Source organism: Oncorhynchus kisutch, linkage group LG29 (assembly GCF_002021735.2).
Source record: "Oncorhynchus kisutch isolate 150728-3 linkage group LG29, Okis_V2, whole genome shotgun sequence".
Lineage (NCBI taxonomy): Eukaryota > Metazoa > Chordata > Actinopteri > Salmoniformes > Salmonidae > Oncorhynchus > Oncorhynchus kisutch.
The window spans coordinates 40,258,079-40,285,287 of NC_034202.2; the positions used below are offsets into that span (position 1 = coordinate 40,258,079).

Genomic DNA, 27,209 nt, shown 5'->3' on the forward strand with positions numbered 1-27,209 from the left:
ATATATATATATAAATATATATATTCATACTAGACTACATAGACTACATAATATATATATAAATATAGACGTATTCATACTAGACTACATAGACTACGTAATATATATATATATAAATATATATATTCATACTAGACTACATAGACTACGTAATATATATATATATAAATATATATATTCATACTAGACTACATAGACTACGTAATATATATATATATATAAATATATATATTCATACTAGACTACATAGACTACGTAATATATATATAAATATAGACGTATTCATACTAGACTACATAGACTACGTAATATATATATATAAATATATATATTCATACTAGACTACAAAGACTACATAATATATATATATATATTTATATTCATACTAGACTACATAGACTACATAATATATATAGAAATATATATATATTCATACTAGACTACAAAGACTACATAATATATATAGAAATATATATATATATATATATACTAGACTGCATAGACTACGTAATATATATATAAATATATATATATTCATACTAGACTACAAAGACTACATAATATATATATACTAGACTACATAGACTACGTTATATATATAATATATATATAAATATATATTTATATATTCATACTAGACTACATAGTTTTGTTAACATGCTTCCTTCAGGGTACTGAGAAAAGATTTGAAGTTCAGTCTTGAATTTGATATGGAAAGGGAAACGTCCCAGAATGAAAACGACTCCAGCAACCCAAAGATTTTGGGTGTTTTGATTGGTAGTTAGTCTATCCAGCTATCTGTACTTGTTAGTAATCATGGTGGGATATGCAGGGCACGTGCCCAGGGGCCCTGACCTCCAGGGGGGGCCACATTGATAGTGTTATTCATTCTCACTCAGATATCATACTAACATGACATGAGTCATGGCAAAATGTGGAGAATTGCAGGAAATTAACTTTAAAACAAAGTGTTTTCTCTCCGTCCTCCATGCACATCTCGATAGGGCCACTTAAAGGCTGTGTCTGTGTATAGAAGTTCATCCTTTGACTGTAGAATCAAGATTCTCATGGTCTGAGAGTCTTTAGGTGGCTTTTGGCAAACTCCAAGTGGGCTGTCATGTGCCTTTTACTGAGGAGTGGCTTCCGTCTTGCCACTCTACCATAAAGGCCTGATTGGTGGAGTGCTGCAGAGATGGTTGTCCTTCTGGAAGGTTCTCCCATCTCCACAGAGGAACTCTATAGCTCTGTGAGCATCAGGTTCTTTATCACCTCCCTGACCAAGGCCCTTCTCCCCCGATTGCCACCAACAAACTAGGTTGGTGCTGGTTTGTTGAAGGAGCTCAGGTTTGCTGGGCGGTCAGCTCTAGGAAGAGTCTTGCTGGTTCCAAAGTATTTCAATTTAAGAATGATGGAGGCCACTGTGTTCTTGGGGACCTTCAATGCTGCAGAAATGTTTTGGTACCATTCCCCAAATCTGTGTCTCAACATAGTCCTGTCTCGGAGACTTGATTTGTGCTCTGACATGCACTGTCAACTGTGGAACCTTATATAGACAGGTGTGTGCCTTTCCAAATCATGTCCAATCAATTGAATTGACTACAGATTTCCTCCGATCAAGTTGTAGAAACATCTCAAGGATGATCAATGGAAACAGGATGCACCTGAACTCAATTTAGAGTCTCATAGCAAAGGGTCTGAATACGTATATAAATAAGGTATTGCTGTTTATTATTTTTAATACATTTACAAAAAATATCTAATATCCTGTTTTCGCTTTGTAATTAAGTACTCGAACATCTTAAGAAGAGGGGCGGGGGCGTATGCCTTATGGCCAACGTGACATGGTGTGATGAAAGAAACATACAGGAACTCAAATCCTTCTGTTCACCTGATTTAGAATTCCTCACAATCAAATGTAGACCGCATTATCTACCAAGAGAATTCTCTTCGATTATAATCACAGCCGTATATATCCCCCCCCAAGCAGACACATCGATGGCTCTGAACAAACTTTATTTAACTCTCTGCAAACTGGAAACGATTTATCCGGAGGCTGCATTCATTGTAGCTGGGGATTTTAACAAGGCTAATCTGAAAACAAGACTCCCTAAATTTTATCAGCATATCGATTGCGCAACCAGGGGTGGAAAGACCCTGGATCATTGTTACTCTAACTTCCGCGACGCATATAAGGCCCTGCCCCGCCCCCCTTTCGGAAAAGCTGACCACGACTCCATTTTGTTGATCCCTGCCTACAGACAGAAACTAAAACAAGAAGCTCCCACGCTGAGGTCTGTCCAACGCTGGTCCGACCAAGCTGACTCCACACTCCAAGACTGCTTCCATCACGTGGACTGGGAGATGTTTCGTATTGCGTCAGCCAACAACATTGACGAATACACTGATTCGGTGTGCGAGTTCATTAGAACGTGCGTTGAAGATGTCGTTCCCATAGCAACGATTAAAACATTCCCCAACCAGAAACCGTGGATTGATGGCAGCATTCGTGTGGAACTGAAGGCGCGAACCACTGCTTTTAATCAGGGCAAGGTGTCTGGTAACATGACTGAATACAAACAGTGCAGCTATTCCCTCCACAAGGCTATCAAACAAGCTAAGCGCCAGTACAGAGACAAAGTAGAATCTCAATTCAACGGCTCAGACACAAGAGGCATGTGGCAGGGTCTACAGTCAATCACGGACTACAGGAAGAAACCCAGCCCAGTCACGGACCAGGATGTCTTGCTCCCAGGCAGACTAAACAACTTTTTTGCCCGCTTTGAGGACAATACAGTGCCACTGACACGGCCTGCAACGAAAACATGCGGTCTCTCCTTCACTGCAGCCGAAGTGAGTAAGACATTTAAACGTGTTAACCCTCGCAAGGCTGCAGGCCCAGACGGCATCCCCAGCCGCGCCCTCAGAGCATGCGCAGACCAGCTGGCCGGTGTGTTTACGGACATATTCAACCAATCCCTATACCAGTCTGCTGTTCCCACATGCTTCAAGAGGGCCACCATTATTCCTGTTCCCAAGAAAGCTAAGCTAACTGAGCTAAACGACTACCGCCCCGTAGCACTCACATCCGTCATCATGAAGTGCTTTGAGAGACTAGTCAAGGACCATATCACCTCCACCCTACCTGACACCCTTGACCCACTCCAATTTGCTTACCGCCCAAATAGGTCCACAGACGATGCAATCTCAACCACACTGCACACTGCCCTAACCCATCTGGACAAGAGGAATACCTATGTGAGAATGCTGTTCATCGACTACAGCTCGGCATTCAACACCATAGTACCCTCCAAGCTCGTCATCAAGCTCGAGACCCTGGGTCTCGACCCCGCCCTGTGCAACTGGGTACTGGACTTCCTGACGGGCCGCCCCCAGGTGGTGAGGGTAGGCAACAACATCTCCTCCCCGCTGATCCTCAACACTGGGGCCCCACAAGGGTGCGTTCTGAGCCCTCTCCTGTACTCCCTGTTCACCCACGACTGCATGGCCACGCACGCCTCCAACTCAATCATCAAGTTTGCGGACGACACAACAGTGGTAGGCTTGATTACCAACAACGACGAGACGGCCTACAGGGAGGAGGTGAGGGCCCTCGGAGTGTGGTGTCAGGAAAATAACCTCACACTCAACGTCAACTAAACTAAGGAGATGATTGTGGACTTCAGGAAACAGCAGAGGGAACACCCCCCCCATCCACATCGATGGAACAGTAGTGGAGAGGGTAGCAAGTTTTAAGTTCCTCGGCATACACATCACAGACAAACTGAATTGGTCCACTCACACAGACAGCATCGTGAGGAAGGCGCAGCAGCGCCTCTTCAACCTCAGGAGGCTGAAGAAATTCGGCTTGTCACCAAAAGCACTCACAAACTTCTACAGATGCACAATCGAGAGCATCCTGGCGGGCTGTATCACCGCCTGGTATGGCAACTGCACCGCCCTCAACCGTAAGGCTCTCCAGAGGGTAGTGAGGTCTGCACAACGCATCACCGGGGGCAAACTACCTGCCCTCCAGGACACCTACACCACCCGATGCTACAGGAAGGCCATAAAGATCATCAAGGACATCAACCACCCGAGCCACTGCCTGTTCACCCCGCTGTCATCCAGAAGGCGAGGTCAGTACAGGTGCATCAAAGCTGGGACCGAGAGACTGAAAAACAGCTTCTATCTCAAGGCCATCAGACTGTTAAACAGCCACCACTAACATTGAGTGGCTACTGCCAACACACTGTCAATGCCACTGACTCTACTCCAGCCACTTTAATCATGGGAATTGATGGGAAATGATGTAAATATATCACTAGCCACTTTAAACAATGCTACCTTATATAATGTTACTTACCCTACATTATTCATCTCATATGCATACGTAGATACTGAACTCTATATCATCGACTGCATCCTTATGTAATACATGTATCACTAGCCACTTTAACTATGCCACTTGGTTTACATACTCATCTCATATGTATATACTGTACTCGATATCATCTACTGTATCTTGCCTATGCTGCTCTGTACCATCACTCATTCATATATCCTTATGTACATATTCTTTATCCCCTTACATTGTGTATAAGACAGTAGTTTTTTTTGGAATTGTTAGTTAGATTACTTGTTCGTTATTACTGCATTGTCGGAACTAGAAGCACAAGCATTTCGCTACACTCGCATTAACATCTGCTAACCATGTGTATGTGACAAATACATTTGATTTGATTTGATTTGTGCTGGGGATGTATTTATTTTTAATCTATTTTAGAATAAGGCTGTCATGTAACAACATGTGGAAAAGGTAAAGTGGTCTGAATCCTTTCCAAAGGCTCTGCACGTCTAGTATGTGCTTAGAGGATGTTAAGAGTCAGATATTATTTCATTTGAGTTGTGTGTTTAGAAAAACGGGTTCAAAAAGGCCTCTTTGTCTGTCACAGTAGGAGCACCCTATCGGTTTGAGGTTAGAACCCTAGCGGTTTGAGGTTAGAACCCTATCGGTTAGAACCCTATCGGTTTGAGGTTAGAACCCTATCGGTTTGAGTTTAGAACCCTTTTGGTTCCAGTTTAGAACCCTATCTGTTTGAGGTTAGAACCCTTTTGGTTCCAGTTTAGAATCCTATCTGTTTGAGGTTAGAACCTTTTTGGTTCCAGTTTAGAACCCTTTTGGTAAGAGGTTAGAACCCTTCTGTTTCCAGTTTAGAACCCTTTTGGTAAGAAGTTAGAACCCTTTTGGTTCCAGGTTAGAACCCTTTTGGTACCAGGTTAGAACCCTTTTGGGTTCCATGTATAACACTGGGTAATACATGAAACCCCAAAAGGTTCTACCTGGAATCAAAAAGGGTTCTCCTATTGGGAAGAGCTGAAGAACCTTTTTGGTGTAAGACAGCACCCTTGTTCTAATAGTGTAGGTGGTACAGAACAGTTTACTGAGTTGAAATACAACAGTGTCTACTCTCTAATTGCTCCCATGGGACTTGGCATGTCTCTCTCTCTCTCTCTCTCTCTCTCTCTCTCTCTCTCTCTCTCTCTCTCTCTGTCTCTCTCTCTCTCTGTCTGTCTGTCTGTCTGTCTGTCTGTCTGTCTGTCTGTCTGTCTGTCTGTCTGTCTGTCTGTCTGTCTGTCTGTCTGTCTGTCTGTCTGTCTGTCTGTCTGTCTGTCTGTCTGTCTGTCTGTCTGTCTGTCTGTCTGTCTGTCTGTCTGTCTGTCTGTCTGTCTGTCTGTCTGTCTGTCTGTCTGTCTGTCTGTCTGTCTGTCTGTCTGTCTGTCTGTCTGTCTCTCTGTCTCTCTCTCTCTCTCTAATTCTCTCTAATTCTCTCTAATTCTCTCTCTCTCTCTAATTCTCTCTAATTCTCTCTCTCTCTCTAATTCTCTCTAATTCTCTCTCTCTCTCTAATTCTCTCTAATTCTCTCTCTCTCTCTAATCCTCTATCTCCCTCCCTCACTCTCTCCCTCTCCCCCCTCGCTCTCTCCCTCTCTCCCCCTCGCTCTCCTTCTCTCCCCCCTCGCTCTTCCTCTCTCCCTCTCGCTCTCCCTCTTTCCCCTCTCTCTCGCTCTCTCGCTATCTCACTCTCTCTCGCTCTCTCTCTCCCTCTCGCTCTCTCTCGCTCTCAATCTCTCTCTCGCTCTCTTGCCCTCTCAAGATACTCTGTGTACACTGCTGCAATTACTGTGGGTTTTCAGGGACACTCTCACTCTCTCTCACACACTGAACACACACACACTGAACACACACACACACTGAACACACACACACTGAACACAAACACACTTCAACCAATGTGCAGACTGTGGAAATCGAGACCCAGCAGTGGCTTTGGGTCCTGGATTATGACTGGCAGCCATCACCCCCAAGGAGTTGATCCTCCTTTTAGCAGAACTTCAAAAGCTAGAGATGACATCAGCGAGGGATGAGAGGGATGATACAGGTGGAGGAGGAGAGGAAGTAACCTTTTACCTCTCTATCTGTGGACATATTCATTCAGTTTACCTTAGCGCCTCCCCCTCTGTGTCTCTCTCTCTCACTCTCGCCCTCTCTCACTTTCTCTCTCTCTCTCTCTCACCCTCTCTCACTTTCTCACTTTCTCTCTCTCTCTCTCTCTCTCTCTCGCTCTCTCTCTCGCTCTCTCTCGCTCTCTCTCTCTAGTTTCAATAGTTTACCTGAAATCGTTTGATACTGGTATTGATGCCAGTGATTTAATTTGTAATGTATATATTCAACATGTTCAGTGTTTTGTAGTTCATATCTGTGAGTGTTTTTTCTGTCTAGGATCCTGAGTCCATTACAGTTTTTCTCAATTGCTAAAACACAATTTCTGAAACCTTGCTCCATTTCCTGAAAACATTAAACACAAAACCTCATCTTCAAGCACTATTAAGCAGTATTAACATAACCTCTGACTCCTCTCGCAAAATGAAACATTCGCCTCAAAACAGTTTTACTTGTGTTCAAAATCAAACACTGCTCTCAAATCATAAACAAAGTGATCAAAATGATATACACTCTCAAGCAGTCAGTAAACAGTCAGTAAACAACAATACACCGGAAAATAGAAAACACATTGTTCTAAACATACAATTCTCAGGGAGACATTTTTAATCTAAAGGAATATTCATATTTTTCCGTCATTGTCTTTTGATGAAAGAAAACATGTTCAATCATAGTAGCTCGAAAATGTATCAGAAATTACTACTCTGCTTTGCAATTTATTTATTTTGTTCTTCCTCCTCCTTGTACCCCTATTTTTTACAGTACTGTACCCTGCATCTCACAAACTTGTCCTTTGTCTCTGTGATTCTTGTTCTTTGTTGATATGAACCTGCAACCAGTCAAAATCTATTGAGCAGTCAGTACTGTTAATAAATGGAAAGCACAATGTTCAGGGTCATACAATTCATCCATTGTACAGTATACAGCCTACAATGCACTGTACTACAGTATCCATTCTCAGACTTTCTCCTTCCCACCTTCAACAACCTGTTTGCTCTCTGAACTGGCTTATATTGGTTGTGTCGCATCATTTGAAACAGGTTAAATCCATGTTGAGTGGTTGTGTTCAATCAATGACATGTGTTCTCTATTTGTTTTTGATTGTTGCCACTTGTGTTTACCAGTATGGATGACATGTGCATTAGAGTGCAGAATGTGTTTACCAGTATGGATGACATGTGCATTAGAGTGCAGAATGTGTTTACCAGTATGGATGACATGTGCATTAGAGTGCAGAATGTGTTTTGAGAATGAGAATGTGTTTAGAGTTTTGCTGAAAAGTCTAAGTGAGATCTGCAAATTGTGTTTTACCATGTGAAATGGTTTAAGGTATTGACAACAGACTGCATAATTAGCTAAATGAGTCCAGGCAACTGAGAACTTTGTTCAGCCAATGGTTTTTAGTGTTTTAGCAATTGAGAAAGACTGTAATGTGTATTGTAATGCCTATACCTGTGTGTTGCTGTGTATTGCGTCCAGGTGGAAACAAGCTGAAGGAGCAGCAGTTCCGTCTGGACTGGTCCTGGATCTCTCTGGATAGAGAGCACTACGTTGTGGACGAGCAGGACACGTTCCTGGACGTGGTCCTCAAACGACGAGGGTATCTGGGAGAAACCTCCTTCATAGGTGAGTGGGGAGTGGGTTTAGTGTAGTGGGGGGTGTGTTTGTTTGCGTGTGTCACGGCAGATTTCCTCCTCTTCCTCTGAAGAGGTGAAACGAGGATCATACCAATACGCAGCGTGGTCGGTGTCCATGGTTTTAATAGGAAAACTCTACATGAACACAACTACAAAACAAGAAACGTGAAAAACTGAAACCAGTCCCATGTGGCACAAACACTGACACAGGAAACAATCACCCACACAATACCCAAAGAATATGGCTGCCTAAATAATCAGAGACAACAATAGACAGCTGCCTCTAATTGAGAACCAATCTAGGCAACCATAGACATACAATTTACCTAGAAAGGAGAAAGTCCCATAAACATACAAAACTACCTAGATAGGACAAAACACATAAATCTACCAAAATAAAGAAAACAAAGATAACTAAGACCAGGGCGTGACAGCGGACCAGGGCGTGACAGCGGACCAGGGCGTGACAGCGTGTGTGTGTGTGTGTTGGGGGGGGGGGGGGGGGAGGGGGCAAAACAATGACGGACAGGGTGAAGGAAAAATATATATAACTCCCTCCATATAGACAGTACCTGTGGGAACTTCTTCAAGACTGTTGGTTAAAGCTTTCCAGGTCACTACCTCATGGAGCTGGTTGAGAGAATGCCAAGATTGTGCAAAGCTGTCATCAAGGCAAAGGGTGGCTACTTTGAAGAATCTTAAATATATATATAATAATATTTTGATTTGTTTACCACTTTTTTGGTTACTACATGATCCAATATGTGTTATTTCATGGTTTTGATATACTCTCTATTATTAGTTAAAGGTTCAATTCAAACATCGCACTTTTTTAAAAAGTCTACAATGTAGAAAATAGTAAAAACTAACAAAAACCCTGGAATGAGTATGTCCACACTTTTGACTGGTTCTGTATGTGTCAAGGTTTTATTCTGTTGAAGGAGAGGAGGACCAAAATGCAGCGTGGTTGAAATTCATGTTTGTTTTTAATAAGAAAACTATACATGAATAAACTACAAAAAACAACAAACGTGTAAACCCGAAACAGTCCCGTGTGGAACAAACACTGACACAGGAGACAATCACCCACAAAACCCAACACCAAACAGGCTACCTAAATATGGTTCCCAATCAGAGACAATGACTAACACCTGCCTCTGATTGAGAACCATATCAGGCCCAAACACAGAAACAGACAAACTAGACACACAACATAGAATGCCCACTCAGATCACACCCTGACCAAACAAAACATAGAAACAGACAAACTAGACACACAACATAGAATGCCCACTCAGATCACACCCTGACCAAACAAAACATAGAAACATACAAACTAGACACACAACATAGAATGCCCACTGAGATCACACCCTGACCAAACAAAACATAGAAACAGACAAACTAGACACACAACATAGAATGCCCACTCAGATCACACCCTGACCAAACAAAACATAGAAACAGACAAACTAGACACACAACATAGAATGCCCACTCAGATCACACCCTGACCAACCAAAACATAGAAACAGACAAACTAGACACACAAAATAGAATGCCCACTCAGATCACACCCTGACCAACCAAAACATAGAAACAGACAAACTAGACACACAACATAGAATGCCCACTCAGATCACACCCTGACCAACCAAAACATAGAAACAGACAAACTAGACACACAAAATAGAATGCCCACTCAGATCACACCCTGACCAACCAAAACATAGAAACAGACAAACTAGACACACAACATAGAATGCCCACTCAGATCACACCCTGACCAAACAAAACATAGAAACAGACAAACTAGACACACAACATAGAATGCCCACTCAGATCACACCCTGACCAAACAAAACATAGAAACAGACAAACTAGACACACAACATAGAATGCCAACTCAGATCACACCCTGACCAACCAAAACATAGAAACAGACAAACTAGACACACAACATAGAATGCCCACTCAGATCACACCCTGACCAAACAAAACATAGAAACAGACAAACTAGACACACAACATAGAATGCCCACTCAGATCACACCCTGACCAAACAAAACATAGAAACAGACAAACTAGACACACAACATAGAATGCCCACTCAGATCACACCCTGACCAAACAAAACATAGAAACATACAAAGCAAACTATGGTCAGGGTGTGACAGGATGTTGACAGGGAAGCACTTGTTTTTTCTTTGGCTCTATACTCCAGAATTGTTGATTTAAGATCAAATTTTTGAGGCGACAGAACAGAGTGTCACCTTTCATTTGATGTTTTTTTTCCTACATATCTGATTCACCGTTTATAAATCAAAGTACTTTATCTATCTAGTCCCACCTATGCAAAGAAGGCATAAATATTTGGACAAATTCAATAGTCTATCAAAGTCGTCCAACGTTTAGTATTTGATCCCATATTGACTCAATGACTCACAATGGCTTGTGAGTTTACAAACGTGTTGCTTTTGGCTGTGTTTTGGGTTATGTTTTGGCCAATAATACGTTTAGTTTTTTTTCTAAGGGACTCGATATGAATAATCATGAATGAATCATGAATGAATCATGAATGAATCATGAATGAATCATGAATGAATCATGTATAATCGTGAATTAGAAAAGTTTCAGAGGCCACAACAAAACATGCCAACCTCTCACCATTACAGATAACAGAGAAGGTTAGCAGTTTTTATGGGGTATGATCTTTGTAACCAGCTCACTCATCACCATTCTTGATTCATTTCATTGTTATCCATAATCATGGTAGCATCCACATTTAATTAAAAAAGAATGTAACCTTTATTTAACGGGGCAAGTCAGTTAAGAACAAATTTTTACGGCCTACATGAATGTAGAAGTGTTGAGAAACATATTCTATTCTTACTGTATGTGTGTTTTCTCTGAGGAAGGTTCTTACTGTGGAGTGGGTATCTCTAGGGCATACATGTAAGCCTGCTCCCTGACTCCCCATCTCTCAGAGGATTGAGTGTGATGTGAACACCTGGTTATCTTCGATCCAACACACCCACACACAAACACAGCCCAGAGACCTCGTGCTCAGACTCAGTCCAGGCCATCAACACTGACAGACAGACAGACAAAGAGACAGAGAGACAGAGAAAGACAGAGAGAGAGAGACAGAGAGACAGAGACAGACAGAGAGAGAGAGAGACAGAGAGACAGAGAGACCGAGAGACAGAGAGACCGAGAGACCGAGAGACAGAGAGACAGAGAGACAGAGAGACCGAGAGACAGAGACAGAGACAGAGACAGAGACAGAGACAGAGACAGAGACAGAAAGACAGAAAGACAGAAAGACAGAGAGACAGAAAGACAGAGAGACAGACAGACAGACAGACTAAATCATTATAGTCTATAAATTGTGAATAATATAGGCTGTGACTTACTTAAAATTAAACGAAAAAATACCTTTTTAGGCTCATTAGTCTACAGTGCCTTTTTAAAATTCATTTTTAGAAACATGAGTTTGGCCAGAATCTGTGGCTTCAGGCTCATGTGATGGTGCCTGGAGAGCAGGTCAGCAACAGAGAAAACCCTCTCAGCTCTTACAGAGCCACTGGGGATGCTAAACACCCTTCGGGCCGGGCCACTGGGGATGCTAAACACCCTTCGGGCCGGGCCACTGGGGATGCTAAACACCCTTCGGGCCGGGCCACTGGGGATGCTAAACACCCTTCGGGACGGGCCACTGGGGATGCTAAACACCCTTCGGGCCGGGCCGGGCCACTGGGGATGCTAAACACCCTTCTGGCCGGGCCACTGGGGATGCTGAACACCCTTCGGGCCGGGCCACTGGGGATGCTAAACACCCTTCGGGCCGGGCCACTGGGGATGCTGAACACCCTTTGGGCCGGGCCACTGGGGATGCTGAACACCCTTCGGGCCGGGCCACTGGGGATGCTAAACACCCTTCGGGCCAGGCCACTGGGGATGCTGAACACCCTTCGGGCCGGGCCACTGGGGATGCTAAACACCCTTCGGGCCGGGCCACTGGGGATGCTAAACACCCTTCGGGCCGGGCCACTGGGGATGCTAAACACCCTTCGGGCCGGGCCACTGGGGATGCTAAACACCCTTCGGGCCAGGCCACTGGGGATGCTGAACACCCTTCGGGCCGGGCCACTGGGGATGCTAAACACCCTTCGGGCCGGGCCACTGGGGATGCTAAACACCCTTCGGGCCGGGCCACTGGGGATGCTAAACACCATTCGGGCCGGGCCACTGGGGATGCTGAACACCCTTCGGGCCGGGCCACTGGGGATGCTGAACACCCTTCGGGCCGGGCCACTGGGGATGCTAAACACCCTTCGGGCCGGGCCACTGGGGATGCTAAACACCCTTCGGGCCGGGCCACTGGGGATGCTAAACACCCTTCGGGCCGGGCCACTGGGGATGCTAAACACCCTTCGGGCCGGGCCGGGCCACTGGGGATGCTAAACACCCTTCGGGCCAGGCCACTGGGGATGCTAAACACCCTTCGGGCCGGGCCACTGGGGATGCTGAACATCCTTCGGGCCGGGCCACTGGGGATGCTAAACACCCTTCGGGCCGGGCCACTGGGGATGCTAAACACCATTCGGGCCGGGCCACTGGGGATGCTGAACACCCTTCGGGCCAGGCCACTGGGGATGCTAAACACCCTTCGGGCCGGGCCACTGGGGATGCTGAACATCCTTCGGGCCGGGCCACTGGGGATGCTAAACACCCTTCGGGCCGGGCCACTGGGGATGCTAAACACCATTTGGGCCGGGCTGGGCAGAGATGTAGAGTTATTTTTTCATATGTAGGCCTAAAGGATTTTATGTTAAATAACTATATATACTGAAACAGAAAGCTCCTTGAAAGAGGGAATATATATAGGGACAGGTGGGTGGAGCTACACTACAACTAGCCAGTAGGGACAGGTGGGTGGAGCTACACTACAACTAGCCGGTAGGGACAGGTGGGTGGAGCTACACTACAACTAGCCAGTAGGGACAGGTGGGTGGAGCTACACTACAACTAGCCAGTAGGGACAGGTGGGTGGAGCTACACAACTAGCCAGTAGGGACAGGTGGGTGGAGCTACACTACAACTAGCCGGTAGGGACAGGTGGGTGGAGCTACACTACAACTAGCCGGTAGGGACAGGTGGGTGGAGCTACACTACAACTAGCCGGTAGGGACAGGTGGGTGGAGCTACACTACAACTAGCCGGTAGGGACAGGTGGGTGGAGCTACACTACAACTAGCCGGTAGGGACAGGTGGGTGGAGCTACACTACAACTAGCCGGTAGGGACAGGTGGGTGGAGCTACACTACAACTAGCCGGTAGGGACAGGTGGGTGAAGCTACACTACAACTAGCCGGTAGGGACAGGTGGGTGGAGCTACACTACAACTAGCCGGTAGGGACAGGTGGGTGGAGCTACACTACAACTAGCCGGTAGGGACAGGTGGGTGGAGCTACACTACAACTAGCCGGTAGGGACAGGTGGGTGGAGCTACATTACAACTAGCCGGTAGGGACAGGTGGGTGAAGCTACACTACAACTAGCCAGTAGGGACAGGTGGGTGGAGCTACACTACAACTAGCCGGTAGGGACAGGTGGGTGGAGCTACACTACAACTAACCAGTAGGGACAGGTGGGTGGAGCTACACTACAACTAGCCAGTAGGGACAGGTGGGTGGAGCTACACTACAACTAGCCAGTAGGGACAGGTGGGTGGAGCTACACTACAACTAGCCAGTAGGGACAGGTGGGTGGAGCTACACTACAACTAGCCAGTAGGGACAGGTGGGTGGAGCTACACTACAACTAGCCGGTAGGGACAGGTGGGTGGAGCTACACTACAACTAACCAGTAGGGACAGGTGGGTGGAGCTACACTACAACTAGCCAGTAGGGACAGGTGGGTGGAGCTACACTACAACTAGCCAGTAGGGACAGGTGGGTGGAGCTATACTACAACTAGCCAGTAGGGGCAGGTATACCAGACCTATTGGGTCAAAATCAATGGTGTCCTTTTGTACAGATAATAGATAAAATATAAATACTTTGCTACAATGACACACTTAGCTAGCTACCCATCTCGTTGCTTTCTGTTAGCATGTACTGTAGTAAGTACATCATACTGCTTTCAGGATACGTGTCTGTTCAGATTCCACAATGATTCTTTAGTTGTGGACATTACGTCACCACACTCCCTCTCTTCCTCTTGGTCCTCCTCTTTTCTAAGGCACCTTGATTTATCACCTGTGTGTTTTATCATCGTCTATATGAAAATATTTAGCCAACTCCACGACAGTAGATAAAACAAGGGGATAAAGCAGCACTCAAGTCACCTGCTCGGCATGCTGGGTAGGCACACATTGGGCTTGTGAAAAGAGCACTACTGGCGGGCGAGAACTGCCTCGGATCCGGGATGGGTAATTCCAAGAGTTAATGACAGGTATTATAGTGTTATTTACCTGTATCCAGGTGTCTTAATGACAGGTATTATAGTGTTATTTATCTGTATCCAGGTGTCTTAATGACAGGTATTATAGTGTTATTCACCTGTATCCAGGTGTCTTAATGACAGGTATTATAGTGTTATTTATCTGTATCCAGGTGTCTTAATGACAGGTATTATAGTGTTATTTATCTGTATCCAGGTGTCTTAATGACAGGTATTATAGTGTTATTTATCTGTATCCAGGTGTCTTAATGACAGGTATTATAGTGTTATTTACCTGTATCCAGGTGTCTTAATGACAGGTATTATAGTGTTATTTATCTGTATCCAGGTGTCTTAATGACAGGTATTATAGTGTTATTTACCTGTATCCAGATGTCTTAAAGTGTTATTTACCTGTGTCCAGGTGTCTTAATGACAGGTATTATAGTGTTATTTACCTGTATCCAGATGTCTTAAAGTGTTATTTACCTGTGTCCAGGTGTCTTAATGACAGGTATTATTGTGTTATTTACCTGTGTCCAGGTGTCTTAATGACAGGTATTATAGTGTTATTTACCTGTGTCCAGGTGTCTTAATGACAGGTATTATAGTGTTATTTACCTGTGTCCTGGTGTCTTAATGACAGGTATTATAGTGTTATTTACCAGTGTCCAGGTGTCTTAATGACAGGTATTATTGTGTTATTTACCTGTGTCCAGGTGTCTTAATGACAGGTATTATAGTGTTATTTACCTGTGTCCAGGTGTCTTAATGACAGGTATTATAGTGTTATTTACCTGTGTCCTGGTGTCTTAATGACAGGTATTATAGTGTTATTTACCCGTGTCCAGGTGTCTTAATGACAGGTATTATAGTGTTATTTACCTGTGTCCTGGTGTCTTAATGACAGGTATTATAGTGTTATTTACCGGAAACAACTGGTTTCAACAACAAACAAGGTTGGTGCTGGAATGTTAAAGGAGAGGTTAGAGGCAACAACTGGTTTCAACAACAAACTAGGTTGGTGCTGGAATGTTAAAGGAGAGGTTAGAGGCAACAACTGGTTTCAACAACAAACTAGGTTGGTGCTGGAATGTTAAAGGAGAGGTTAGAGGCAACAACTGGTTTCAACAACAAACTAGGTTGGTGCTGGAATGTTAAAGGAGAGGTTAGAGGCAACAACTGGTTTCAACAACAAACTAGGTTGGTGCTGGAATGTTAAAGGAGAGGTTAAGGGCAACAACTGGTTTCAACAACAAACTAGGTTGGTGCTGGAATGTTAATGGAGAGGTTAAGGGCAACAACTGGTTTCAACAACAAACTAGGTTGGTGCTGGAATGTTAAAGGAGAGGATAGAGGCAACAACTGGTTTCAACAACAAACTAGGTTGGTGCTGGAATGTTAAAGGAGAGGTTAGAGGCAACAACTGGTTTCAACAACAAACTAGGTTGGTGCTGGAATGTTAATGGAGAGGTTAAGGGCAACAACTGGTTTCAACAACAAACTAGGTTGGTGCTGGAATGTTAAAGGAGAGGTTAGAGGCAACAACTGGTTTCAACAACAAACTAGGTTGGTGCTGGAATGTTAATGGAGAGGTTAGAGGCAACAACTGGTTTCAACAACAAACTAGGTTGGTGCTGGAATGTTAAAGGAGAGGTTAGAGGCAACAACTGGTTTCAACAACAAACTAGGTTGGTGCTGGAATGTTAAAGGAGAGGTTAGAGGCAACAACTGGTTTCAACAACAAACTAGGTTGGTGCTGGAATGTTAAAGGAGAGGTTAGAGGCAACAACTGGTTTCAACAACAAACTAGGTTGGTGCTGGAATGTTAAAGGAGAGGTTAGAGGCAACAACTGGTTTCAACAACAAACTAGGTTGGTGCTGGAATGCTAATGGAAAGAGATTTGAGATTTTGGCAATGAAGCCCTTTTTTTTCTCACCCGGAGTCAGATGAACTCATCTGATAAATAAAAAACACAGGAACATTTTTACAAGAATTCAATTTTTCCATTCGTGAGTTTTATTTTTAGAATCAAAAATATATACACATAGGAATCGTTTTCTTATTTTATTTTCAGAACCACTGCCAAATACTTTACTCACATTTTCTGTCCGTGATGGGTTCATATTCCCGAAGGAGCCTGTCATAAAATTGGATCTAGTAGCCCAACCTGGTCTCAGAGCATTTCATATTATTCTGTACGTAAATCCGGGAACACTCCATTTAGTATGATATGTTACGTTTCTTATGGTATGTATTAATTTGTGGATGTCCATCACCCATTTCGTATGGTAAGTTTCGATTTACAATTTGTATTATATGTTACGAATTTGCAAACCATACAATGCAAAAACGTACAATATGTTACACATTTTCAAAACATATGATATGTTAACGAATTCTAGCTAGGTGGCTAACGTTAGGAGTTAAGTTAAAGGGTTAAGGTTATGGGAAGCGTTAGCTAACATGCTAAGTAGTTGAACAGTTGCTAGTTAATAAAACATTCTGAAGATGACCGTGATGAGTTTCAAACTGGCAACCTTCGGGTTGTTAGTAGTTTGCATTGTACGCCAACCCATCAAGTCATACCAACTAACCACCTTCCTTTAGTTTTTACTTTAAGTAACCATCTGTCTAATGTAACCATACCAAACGTAACACACTTGGGAGTGTCTCGGATTTACGTACAGTATAATACAAAATGCTCTGAGACCAGGGTGAGGAGCCTATTAAATAGATATAGGCTATATGTATTCCATGGTCTGAAATCCCATAGGTGTGCGTGGTTTATAACGCCTACAGTCAACCTTTTACATTGAAGTAGACCAATGCTGCAGGTACTGTTATTGTATTTTTTAATAGACTGTCCTAGAAAATGTTTCAGATTTGGTGGGCAGTCAATCATATTTAGGTTGGGGGGGGGGGGGGATTTCAAATGTTCTGCTGACAGGTCCACGATAATTTTCCATTGTTTTCTTGTTCGGAAATGTACAATCCTTTACCAGACACAGCATCAATTACTGCTAAAGTTTAAAATATTCTGCCAACCCCGTAAATATATTGTTTATAGTTTATGTTAAATATTTGACCGTATGAGTAGGCTACAGTATTGCTGTGCGATTAGGAGCGCAACATCATTGTCTATTTAATCGCAGAGCCTATACCAAGGCAGGACATGGAAACCCAATTAATCTATTGATGAAAATCAATCCGTATTTTGTATAGAAGTGTGTGCTCTCTAGCATTTTGCCTAGTTTTAGAATGTTTCGCGGCACAAGCACTCGTTATAGGCGGAATGCGTTTTCGGTTTGAAAGTACCTGCAGAATATCTCAACATTCCGTCCGCACCTCTAAGGCAATGTGATCACGTTCGCCATTGCTCTTTCTTTTAGCCGTGGCACAATGCCAATAGTTCCAAATTATACTGCATAAATAAAAGGTGTTATTGTCACCGTAAAAGGTGAATGGAGGGTGTTTTTTGGAGGCAGAGTTTTAATGACAGGTCTGAATTATAACGGGGCAAAATGAGTACGTTTGGTATGAGCCAAGTTTATCAATCTCAATATTTTTTATAGGTGTTCAGACTTTTCAGAAATGGCGCAAAGCAGAAATGTAGTGTAACATGTACACAATGGTTTTAATGAGGCCCCTTTGACATGACATCCTCACATCAACACACCTGGACACCTGGACACAGGTAGTTTGACATAACATACCTGTCCAGTTCTAAGCTGGTAACCTCTGTGATCACTAGTGGTCGTCCTCACCTTATTACCACCCACAGTGCACCTGTCTTCCCTGTCTTAGCACCTGTCTATACCTGATTTCCCTGCCCTAGCACCTGTCTATACCTGATTTCCCTGCCCTAGCACCTGTCTATACCTGATTTCCCTACCCTAGCACCTGTCTACACCTGATTTCCCTGCCCTAGCACCTGTCTACACCTGATTCCCCTACCCTAGCACCTGTCTACACCTGATTTCACCTGTCTTCAACTGTCTACAACTGTCTTCACCTGTCTACAACTGTCTTCACCTGTCTTCACCTGTCTACAACTGTCTACAACTGGCTACAACTGTCTTCACCTGTCTTCACTGTCTACAACTGTCTTCACTGTCTACAACTGTCTTCCCTGTCTTCACCTGTCTACACCTGTCTACAAATATCTTCCCTGTCTACAACTGTCTACAACTGTCTTCACCTGTCTTCAACTGTCTACAACTGTACAACTGTCTTCGCCTGTCTTCACCTGTCTACACCTGTCTTCACCTGTCTACAACTGTCTTCACCTGTCTACAACTGTCTTCAATTTTCTACAGCTGTCTTCCCTGTCTACAACTGTCTTCACCTGTCTTCACTTGTCTTCACCTGTCTACAACTGTCTTCACCTGTCTACAACTTTCTTCACCTGTCTTCACCTGTCTACAACTGTCTACAACTGTCTTCCCTGTCTACAACTGTCTTCCCTGTCTACAACTGTCTTCACCTGTCTTCACCTGTCTACACCTGTCTACAACTGTCTTCCCTGTCTACAACTGTCTTCACCTGTCTTCAGCTGTCTTCACCTGTCTACAACTGTCTTCACCTGTCTTCACCTGTATTCACCTGTCTACAACTGTCTTCCCTGTCTACAACTGTCTACAACTGTCTTCCCTGTCTACAACTGTCTTCACCTGTCTACAACTGTCTTCCCTGTCTAAAACTGTCTTCCCTGTCTACAACTGTCTTCACCTGTCTACACCTGTCTTCACCTGTCTTCACCTGTCTTCACCTGTCTACACCTGTCTACAACTGTCTTCCCTGTCTACAACTGTCTTCAACTGTCTACAACTGTCTTCACCTGTCTTCCCTGTCTACAACTGTCTTCACCTGTCTTCAACTGTCTTCACCTGTCTACAACTGTCTTCACCTGTCTACAACTTTCTACTACTGTCTACACCTGTCTACACCTGTCTTCACCTGTCTTCAACTGTCTACAACTGTCTACACCTGTCTTCACCTGTCTTCACCTGTCTACAACTGTCTTTACCTGTCTACAACTGTCTTTACCTGTCTACAACTTTCTTCACCTGTCTTCACCTGTCTACAACTGTCTTCACCTGTCTAAAACTGTCTTCACCTGTCTACAACTGTCTTCACCAGTCTTCAAGTGTCTACAACTTTCTTCACCTGTCTTCACCTGTCTTCACCTGTCTACAACTGTCTTCACCTGTCTTCACCTGTCTACAACTTTCTTCACCTGTCTTCACCTGTCTACAACTGTCTTCACCTGTCTTCACCTGTCTACAACTGTCTTCACCTGTCTACAACTGTCTTCACCTGTCTTCACCTGTCTACAACTTTCTACACCTGTCTACAACTGTCTTCACCTGTCTTCAACTGTCTTCACCTGTCGACAACTGTCTTCACCTGTCTTCAACTGTCTTCACCTGTCTACAACTGTCTTCACCTGTCTACAACTGTCTTCACCTGTCTTCACCTGTCTACAACTGTCTACAACTGGCTACAACTGTCTTCACCTGTCTTCACTGTCTACAACTGTCTTCCCTGTCTACAACTGTCTTCCCTGTCTTCACCTGTCTACACCTGTCTACAAATATCTTCCCTGTCTACAACTGTCTACAACTGTCTTCACCTGTCTTCAACTGTCTACAACTGTACAACTGTCTTCGCCTGTCTTCACCTGTCTACACCTGTCTTCACCTGTCTACAACTGTCTTCACCTGTCTACAACTGTCTTCAATTTTCTACAGCTGTCTTCCCTGTCTACAACTGTCTTCACCTGTCTTCACTTGTCTTCACCTGTCTACAACTGTCTTCACCTGTCTACAACTTTCTTCACCTGTCTTCACCTGTCTACAACTGTCTACAACTGTCTTCCCTGTCTACAACTGTCTTCCCTGTCTACAACTGTCTTCACCTGTCTTCACCTGTCTACACCTGTCTACAACTGTCTTCCCTGTCTACAACTGTCTTCACCTGTCTTCAGCTGTCTTCACCTGTCTACAACTGTCTTCACCTGTCTTCACCTGTATTCACCTGTCTACAACTGTCTTCCCTGTCTACAACTGTCTACAACTGTCTTCCCTGTCTACAACTGTCTTCACCTGTCTACAACTGTCTTCCCTGTCTAAAACTGTCTTCCCTGTCTACAACTGTCTTCACCTGTCTACACCTGTCTTCACCTGTCTTCACCTGTCTTCACCTGTCTACACCTGTCTACAACTGTCTTCCCTGTCTACAACTGTCTTCAACTGTCTACAACTGTCTTCACCTGTCTTCCCTGTCTACAACTGTCTTCACCTGTCTTCAACTGTCTTCACCTGTCTACAACTGTCTTCACCTGTCTACAACTTTCTACTACTGTCTACACCTGTCTACACCTGTCTTCACCTGTCTTCAACTGTCTACAACTGTCTACACCTGTCTTCACCTGTCTTCACCTGTCTACAACTGTCTTTACCTGTCTACAACTGTCTTTACCTGTCTACAACTTTCTTCACCTGTCTTCACCTGTCTACAACTGTCTTCACCTGTCTAAAACTGTCTTCACCTGTCTACAACTGTCTTCACCAGTCTTCAAGTGTCTACAACTTTCTTCACCTGTCTTCACCTGTCTTCACCTGTCTACAACTGTCTTCACCTGTCTTCACCTGTCTACAACTTTCTTCACCTGTCTTCACCTGTCTACAACTGTCTTCACCTGTCTTCACCTGTCTACAACTGTCTTCACCTGTCTACAACTGTCTTCACCTGTCTTCACCTGTCTACAACTTTCTTCACCTGTCTACAACTGTCTTCACCTGTCTTCAACTGTCTTCACCTGTCGACAACTGTCTTCACCTGTCTTCAACTGTCTTCACCTGTCTACAACTGTCTTCACCTGTCTTCACCTGTCTACAACTGTCTTCAACTATCTTCACCTGTCTTCACCTGTCTACAACTGTCTACAACTGTCTTCACCTGTCTACAACTGTCTTCACCTGTCTTCACCTGTCTACAACTGTCTTCAACTATCTTCACCTGTCTTCACCTGTCTACAACTGTCTTCACCTGTCTACAACTGTCTTCACCTGTCTTCAACTGTCTACAACTTTCTTCACCTGTCTACAACTGTCTTCAACTATCTTCACCTGTCTACAACTGTTTTCACCTGTCTTCACCTGTCTACAACTGTCTTCACCTGTCTTCACTTGTCTACAACTGTCTTCACCTGTCTACACCTGTCTACAACTGTCTTCACCTGTCTACAACTGTCTTCACCTGTCTACCAACTGTCTACAACTGTCTTCACCTGTCTTCACCTGTCTACAACTGTCTTCACCTGTCTACAACTGTCTACAACTGTCTACACCTGTCTACAACTGTCTACAACTGTCTACACCTGTCTTCACCTGTCTTCACCTGTCTACAACTGTCTTCACCTGTCTACAACTGTCTTTACCTGTCTACAACTTTCTTCACCTGTCTTCACCTGTCTACAACTGTCTTCACCTGTCTACAACTGTCTTCACCTGTCTACAACTGTCTTCACCTGTCTTCACCTGTCTACAACTTTCTTCACCTGTCTTCACCTGTCTTCACCTGTCTTCACCTGTCTACAACTGTCTTCACCTGTCTTCACCTGTCTACAACTTTCTTCACCTGTCTTCACCTGTCTTCACCTGTCTACAACTGTCTTCACCTGTCTTCACCTGTCTACAACTGTCTTCACCTGTCTTCACCTGTCTACAACTTTCTTCACCTGTCTACAACTGCCTTCACCTGTCTTCACCTGTCTTCAACTGTCTTCACCTGTCGACAACTGTCTTCACCTGTCTTCACCTGTCTTCAACTGTCTTCACCTGTCTACAACTGTCTTCACCTGTCTTCACCTGTCTACAACTGTCTTCAACTATCTTCACCTGTCTTCACCTGTCTACAACTGTCTTCACCTGTCTCCACCTGTCTACAACTGTCTACAACTGTCTTCACCTATCTACAACTGTCTTCACCTGTCTTCACCTGTCTACAACTGTCTTCAACTATGTTCACCTGTCTTCACCTGTCTACAACTGTCTTCACCTGTCTTCACCTGTCTACAACTGTCTTTACCTGTCTACAACTGTCTTCACCTGTCTTCACCTGTCTACAACTGTCTACAACTTTCTTCACCTGTCTTCACCTGTCTACAACTGTCTTCACCTGTCTTCACCTGTCTTCACCTGTCTACAACTGTCTTCAACTATCTTCACCTGTCTTCACCTGTCTTCACCTGTCTACAACTGTCTTCAACTATCTTCACCTGTCTACAACTGTTTTCACCTGTCTTCACCTGTCTACAACTGTCTTCACCTGTCTTCACCTGTCTACAACTGTCTTCACCTGTCTACACCTGTCTACAACTGTCTTCACCTGTCTACAACTGTCTTCACCTGTCTACAACTGTCTACAACTGTCTTCACCTGTCTACAACTGTCTACAACTGTCTTCACCTGTCTACAACTGTCTTCACCTGTCTTCACCTGTCTACAACTGTCTTCACCTGTCTACACCTGTCTTCACCTGTCTTCACCTGTCTACAACTGTCTTCACCTGTCTACAACTGTCTACAACTGTCTTCACCTGTCTACAACTGTCTACAACTGTCTTCACCTGTCTACAACTGTCTTCACCTGTCTTCACCTGTCTACAACTTTCTTCACCTGTCTTCACCTGTCTACAACTGTCTTCACCTGTCTACAACTGTCTGAAACTGTATTCACCTTTCTACAACTGTTTTCACCTGTCTTCACCTGTCTACAACTGTCTTCACCTGTCTTCAACTGTCTTCACCTGTCTACAACTGTCTTCACCTGTCTTCACCTGTCTACAACTGTCTTCACCTGTCTTCACCTGTCTACAACTGTCTACAACTGTCTACAACTGTCTTCACCTGTCTACAACTGTCGTCACCTGTCTACAACTGTCTTCAACTGTCTTCACCTGTCTACAACTGTCTACAACTGTCTTCAACTGTCTTCACCTGTCTTCACCTGTCTACAACTGTCTACAACTGTCTTCACCTGTCTACAACTGTCTTCACCTGTCTACAACTGTCTTCACCTGTCTTCACCTGTCTTCACCTGTCTACAACTGTCTTCCCTGTCTACAACTGTCTACAACTGTCTTTACCTGTCTTCACCTGTCTTCAACGGTCTACAACTGTCTTCACCTGTCTACAACTGTCTTCACCTGTCTACAACTGTCTTCACCTGTCTACAACTGTCTTCACCTGTCTACAACTGTCTTCACCTGCCTTCACCTGTCTACAACTGTCTTCCCTGTCTACAACTGTCTACAACTGTCTTCACCTGTCTACAACAGTCTTCACCTGTCTACAACTGTCTTCACCTGTCTACAACTGTCTTCACCTGCCTTCACCTGTCTACAACTGTCTTCCCTGTCTACAACTGTCTACAACTGTCTTCACCTGTCTACAACTGTCTTCACCTGTCTACAACTGTCTTCACCTGTCTACAACTGTCTTCACCTGCCTTCACCTGTCTACAACTGTCTTCCCTGTCTACAACTGTCTACAACTGTCTTCACCTGTCTACAACAGTCTTCACCTGTCTTCACCTGTCTACAACTGTCTTCACCTGTCTACAACTGTCTACAACTGTCTTCACCTGTCTTCACCTGTCTACAACTGTCTTCACCTGTCTTCACCTGTCTACAACTGTCTTCACCTGTCTACAACTGTCTTCACCTGTCTACAACTGTCTTCCCTGTCTACAACTGTCTACAACTGTCTTCACCTGTCTTCACCTGTCTTCACCTGTCTACAACTGTCTACAACTGTCTTCACCTGTCTTCACCTGTCTACAACTGTCTTCATCTGTCTACAACTGTCTTCCCTGTCTTCACCTGTCTACAACTGTCTTCCCTGTCTACAACTGTCTACAACTGTCTTCACCTGTCTTCACCTGTCTTCACCTGTCTACAACTGTCTACAACTGTCTTCCCTGTCTACAACTGTCTACAACTGTCTTTACCTGTCTTCACCTGTCTTCAACGGTCTACAACTGTCTTCACCTGTCTACAACTGTCTTCACCTGTCTACAACTGTCTTCACCTGTCTACAACTGTCTTCACCTGTCTACAACTGTCTTCACCTGCCTTCACCTGTCTACAACTGTCTTCCCTGTCTACAACTGTCTACAACTGTCTTCACCTGTCTACAACAGTCTTCACCTGTCTACAACTGTCTTCACCTGTCTACAACTGTCTTCACCTGCCTTCACCTGTCTACAACTGTCTTCCCTGTCTACAACTGTCTACAACTGTCTTCACCTGTCTACAACTGTCTTCACCTGTCTACAACTGTCTTCACCTGTCTACAACTGTCTTCACCTGCCTTCACCTGTCTACAACTGTCTTCCCTGTCTACAACTGTCTACAACTGTCTTCACCTGTCTACAACAGTCTTCACCTGTCTTCACCTGTCTACAACTGTCTTCACCTGTCTACAACTGTCTACAACTGTCTTCACCTGTCTTCACCTGTCTACAACTGTCTTCACCTGTCTTCACCTGTCTACAACTGTCTTCACCTGTCTACAACTGTCTTCACCTGTCTACAACTGTCTTCCCTGTCTACAACTGTCTACAACTGTCTTCACCTGTCTTCACCTGTCTTCACCTGTCTACAACTGTCTACAACTGTCTTCACCTGTCTTCACCTGTCTACAACTGTCTTCATCTGTCTACAACTGTCTTCCCTGTCTTCACCTGTCTACAACTGTCTTCCCTGTCTACAACTGTCTACAACTGTCTTCACCTGTCTTCACCTGTCTTCACCTGTCTACAACTGTCTACAACTGTCTTCCCTGTCTTCACCTGTCTTCACCTGTCTACAACTGTCTTCCCTGTCTTCACCTGTCTTCACCTGTCTTCACCTGTCTTCCCTGTCTTCACCTGTCTTCCCTGTCTTCCCTGTCTTCCCTGTCTACACCTGATGGTGTGGACGGTCAGTTAGGATCAACACTTTATTTTAAGAATGTGAAATGTGAAAGGCCTAAACATTTCTGCTTTAAGATTTTAGTATGGTTCTTCAAAGAACCATCCCATCTATGGTTCCTCAGATACCCTAAAATGGTTCCTCAGATACCCTAAAATGGTTCCTCAGATACCCTAAAATGGTTCCTCAGATACCCTAAAATGGTTCCTCGATGGCATCGCTCTCAACAACCATATTTGGTTCCAACTTGCACCTTTATTTTTAAGACTGTAGTCCACCTCCCCTGAACCCCTTCTACTTCCCCTCCTCCCTCATCCCCTTCTACTCTCCTCCTCCCTCATCCCCTTCTACTTCCCTCCTGCCTCTCATCCCCTTCTACTTCCCTCCTCCCTCATCCCCTTCTACTCTCCTCCTCCCTCATCCCTTCTACTTCCCTCCTGCCTCTCATCCCCTTCTCCTTCCCTCCTCCCTCATCCCCTTCTACTTCCCCTCCTCCCTCATCCCCTTCTACTTCCCCTCCTCCCTCATCCCCTTCTACTCTCCTCCTCCCTCATCCCTTCTACTTCCCCTCCTCCCTCATCCCCTTCTACTCTCCTCCTCCCTCATCCCCTTCTACTTCCCCTCCTCCCTCATCCCCTTCTACTCTCCTCCTCCCTCATCCCCTTCTACTCCCCTCCTCCCTCATCCCCTTCTACTTCCCCTCCTCCCTCATCCCTTCTACTTCCCCTCCTCCCTCATCCCCTTCTACTTCCCTCCTCCCTCATCCCCTCTACTTCCCCTCCTCCCTCATCCCCTTCTACTTCCCTCCTCCTCATCCCCTTCTACTTCCCCTCCTCCCTCATCCCTTCTACTTCCCCTCCTGCCTCATCCCCTTCTACTTCCCCTCCTCCCTCATCCCCTTCTACTTCCCTCCTCCCTCATCCCCTTCTACTTCCCCTCCTGCCTCTCATCCCCTTCTACTTCCCTCCTCCCTCATCCCCTTCTACTTCCCCTCCTGCCTCTCATCCCCTTCTACTTCCCTCCTCCCCTCATCCCCTTCTACTTCCCCCTCCTGCCTGCTCAGCCCCTTCTCCTCCCCTCCTCCCTCATCCCTTCTACTTCCCCTCCTGCCTCTCATCCCTTCTACTTCCCCCTCCTCCCTCATCCCCTTCTACTTCACCTCCTCCCTCATTCCCCTTCTAACTTCCCCTCCTCCCTCATCCCCTTCTCCTCCCCTCCTGCCTCTCATCCCCTTCTACTTTCCCTCCTCCCTCATCCCCTTCTACTTCCCCTCCTCCCTCATCCCCTTCTACTTCCCCTCCTCCCTCATCCCCTTCTCCTCCCCTCCTGCTCTCATCCCCTTCTACTTCCCTCCTCCCTCATCCCCTTCTACTTCCCCTCCTGCCTCTCATCCCCTTCTCCTCCCCTCCTCCCTCATCCCCTTCTACTTCCCTCCTCCCTCATCCCCTTCTACTTCCCTCCTCCCTCATCCCCTTCTCCTCCCCTCCTCCCTCATCCCCTTCTCCTCCCCTCCTCCCTCTCATCCCCTTCTCCTTTCCTCCTCCCTCTCATCCCCTTCTCCTCTCCTCCTCCCTCTCATCCCCTTCTCCTCCCCTCCTCCCTCTCATCCCCTTCTCCTCCCCTCCTCCCTCTCATCCCCTTC

At 44.9% G+C, this 27,209-nt stretch overlaps 1 protein-coding gene across 1 annotated transcript in view; it reads left to right on the forward strand.

Annotated features, from left to right (window-relative positions):
• Window positions 1-27,209, forward strand: part of LOC109873931 (FRAS1-related extracellular matrix protein 2) — a 271,004-nt gene that overhangs the window by 91,385 nt on the left and 152,410 nt on the right. Inside the window, 1 exon segment of the mRNA XM_031809088.1 lies at window positions 7,982-8,128. Within this exon segment, the coding sequence (XP_031664948.1) occupies window positions 7,982-8,128 (147 nt within the window).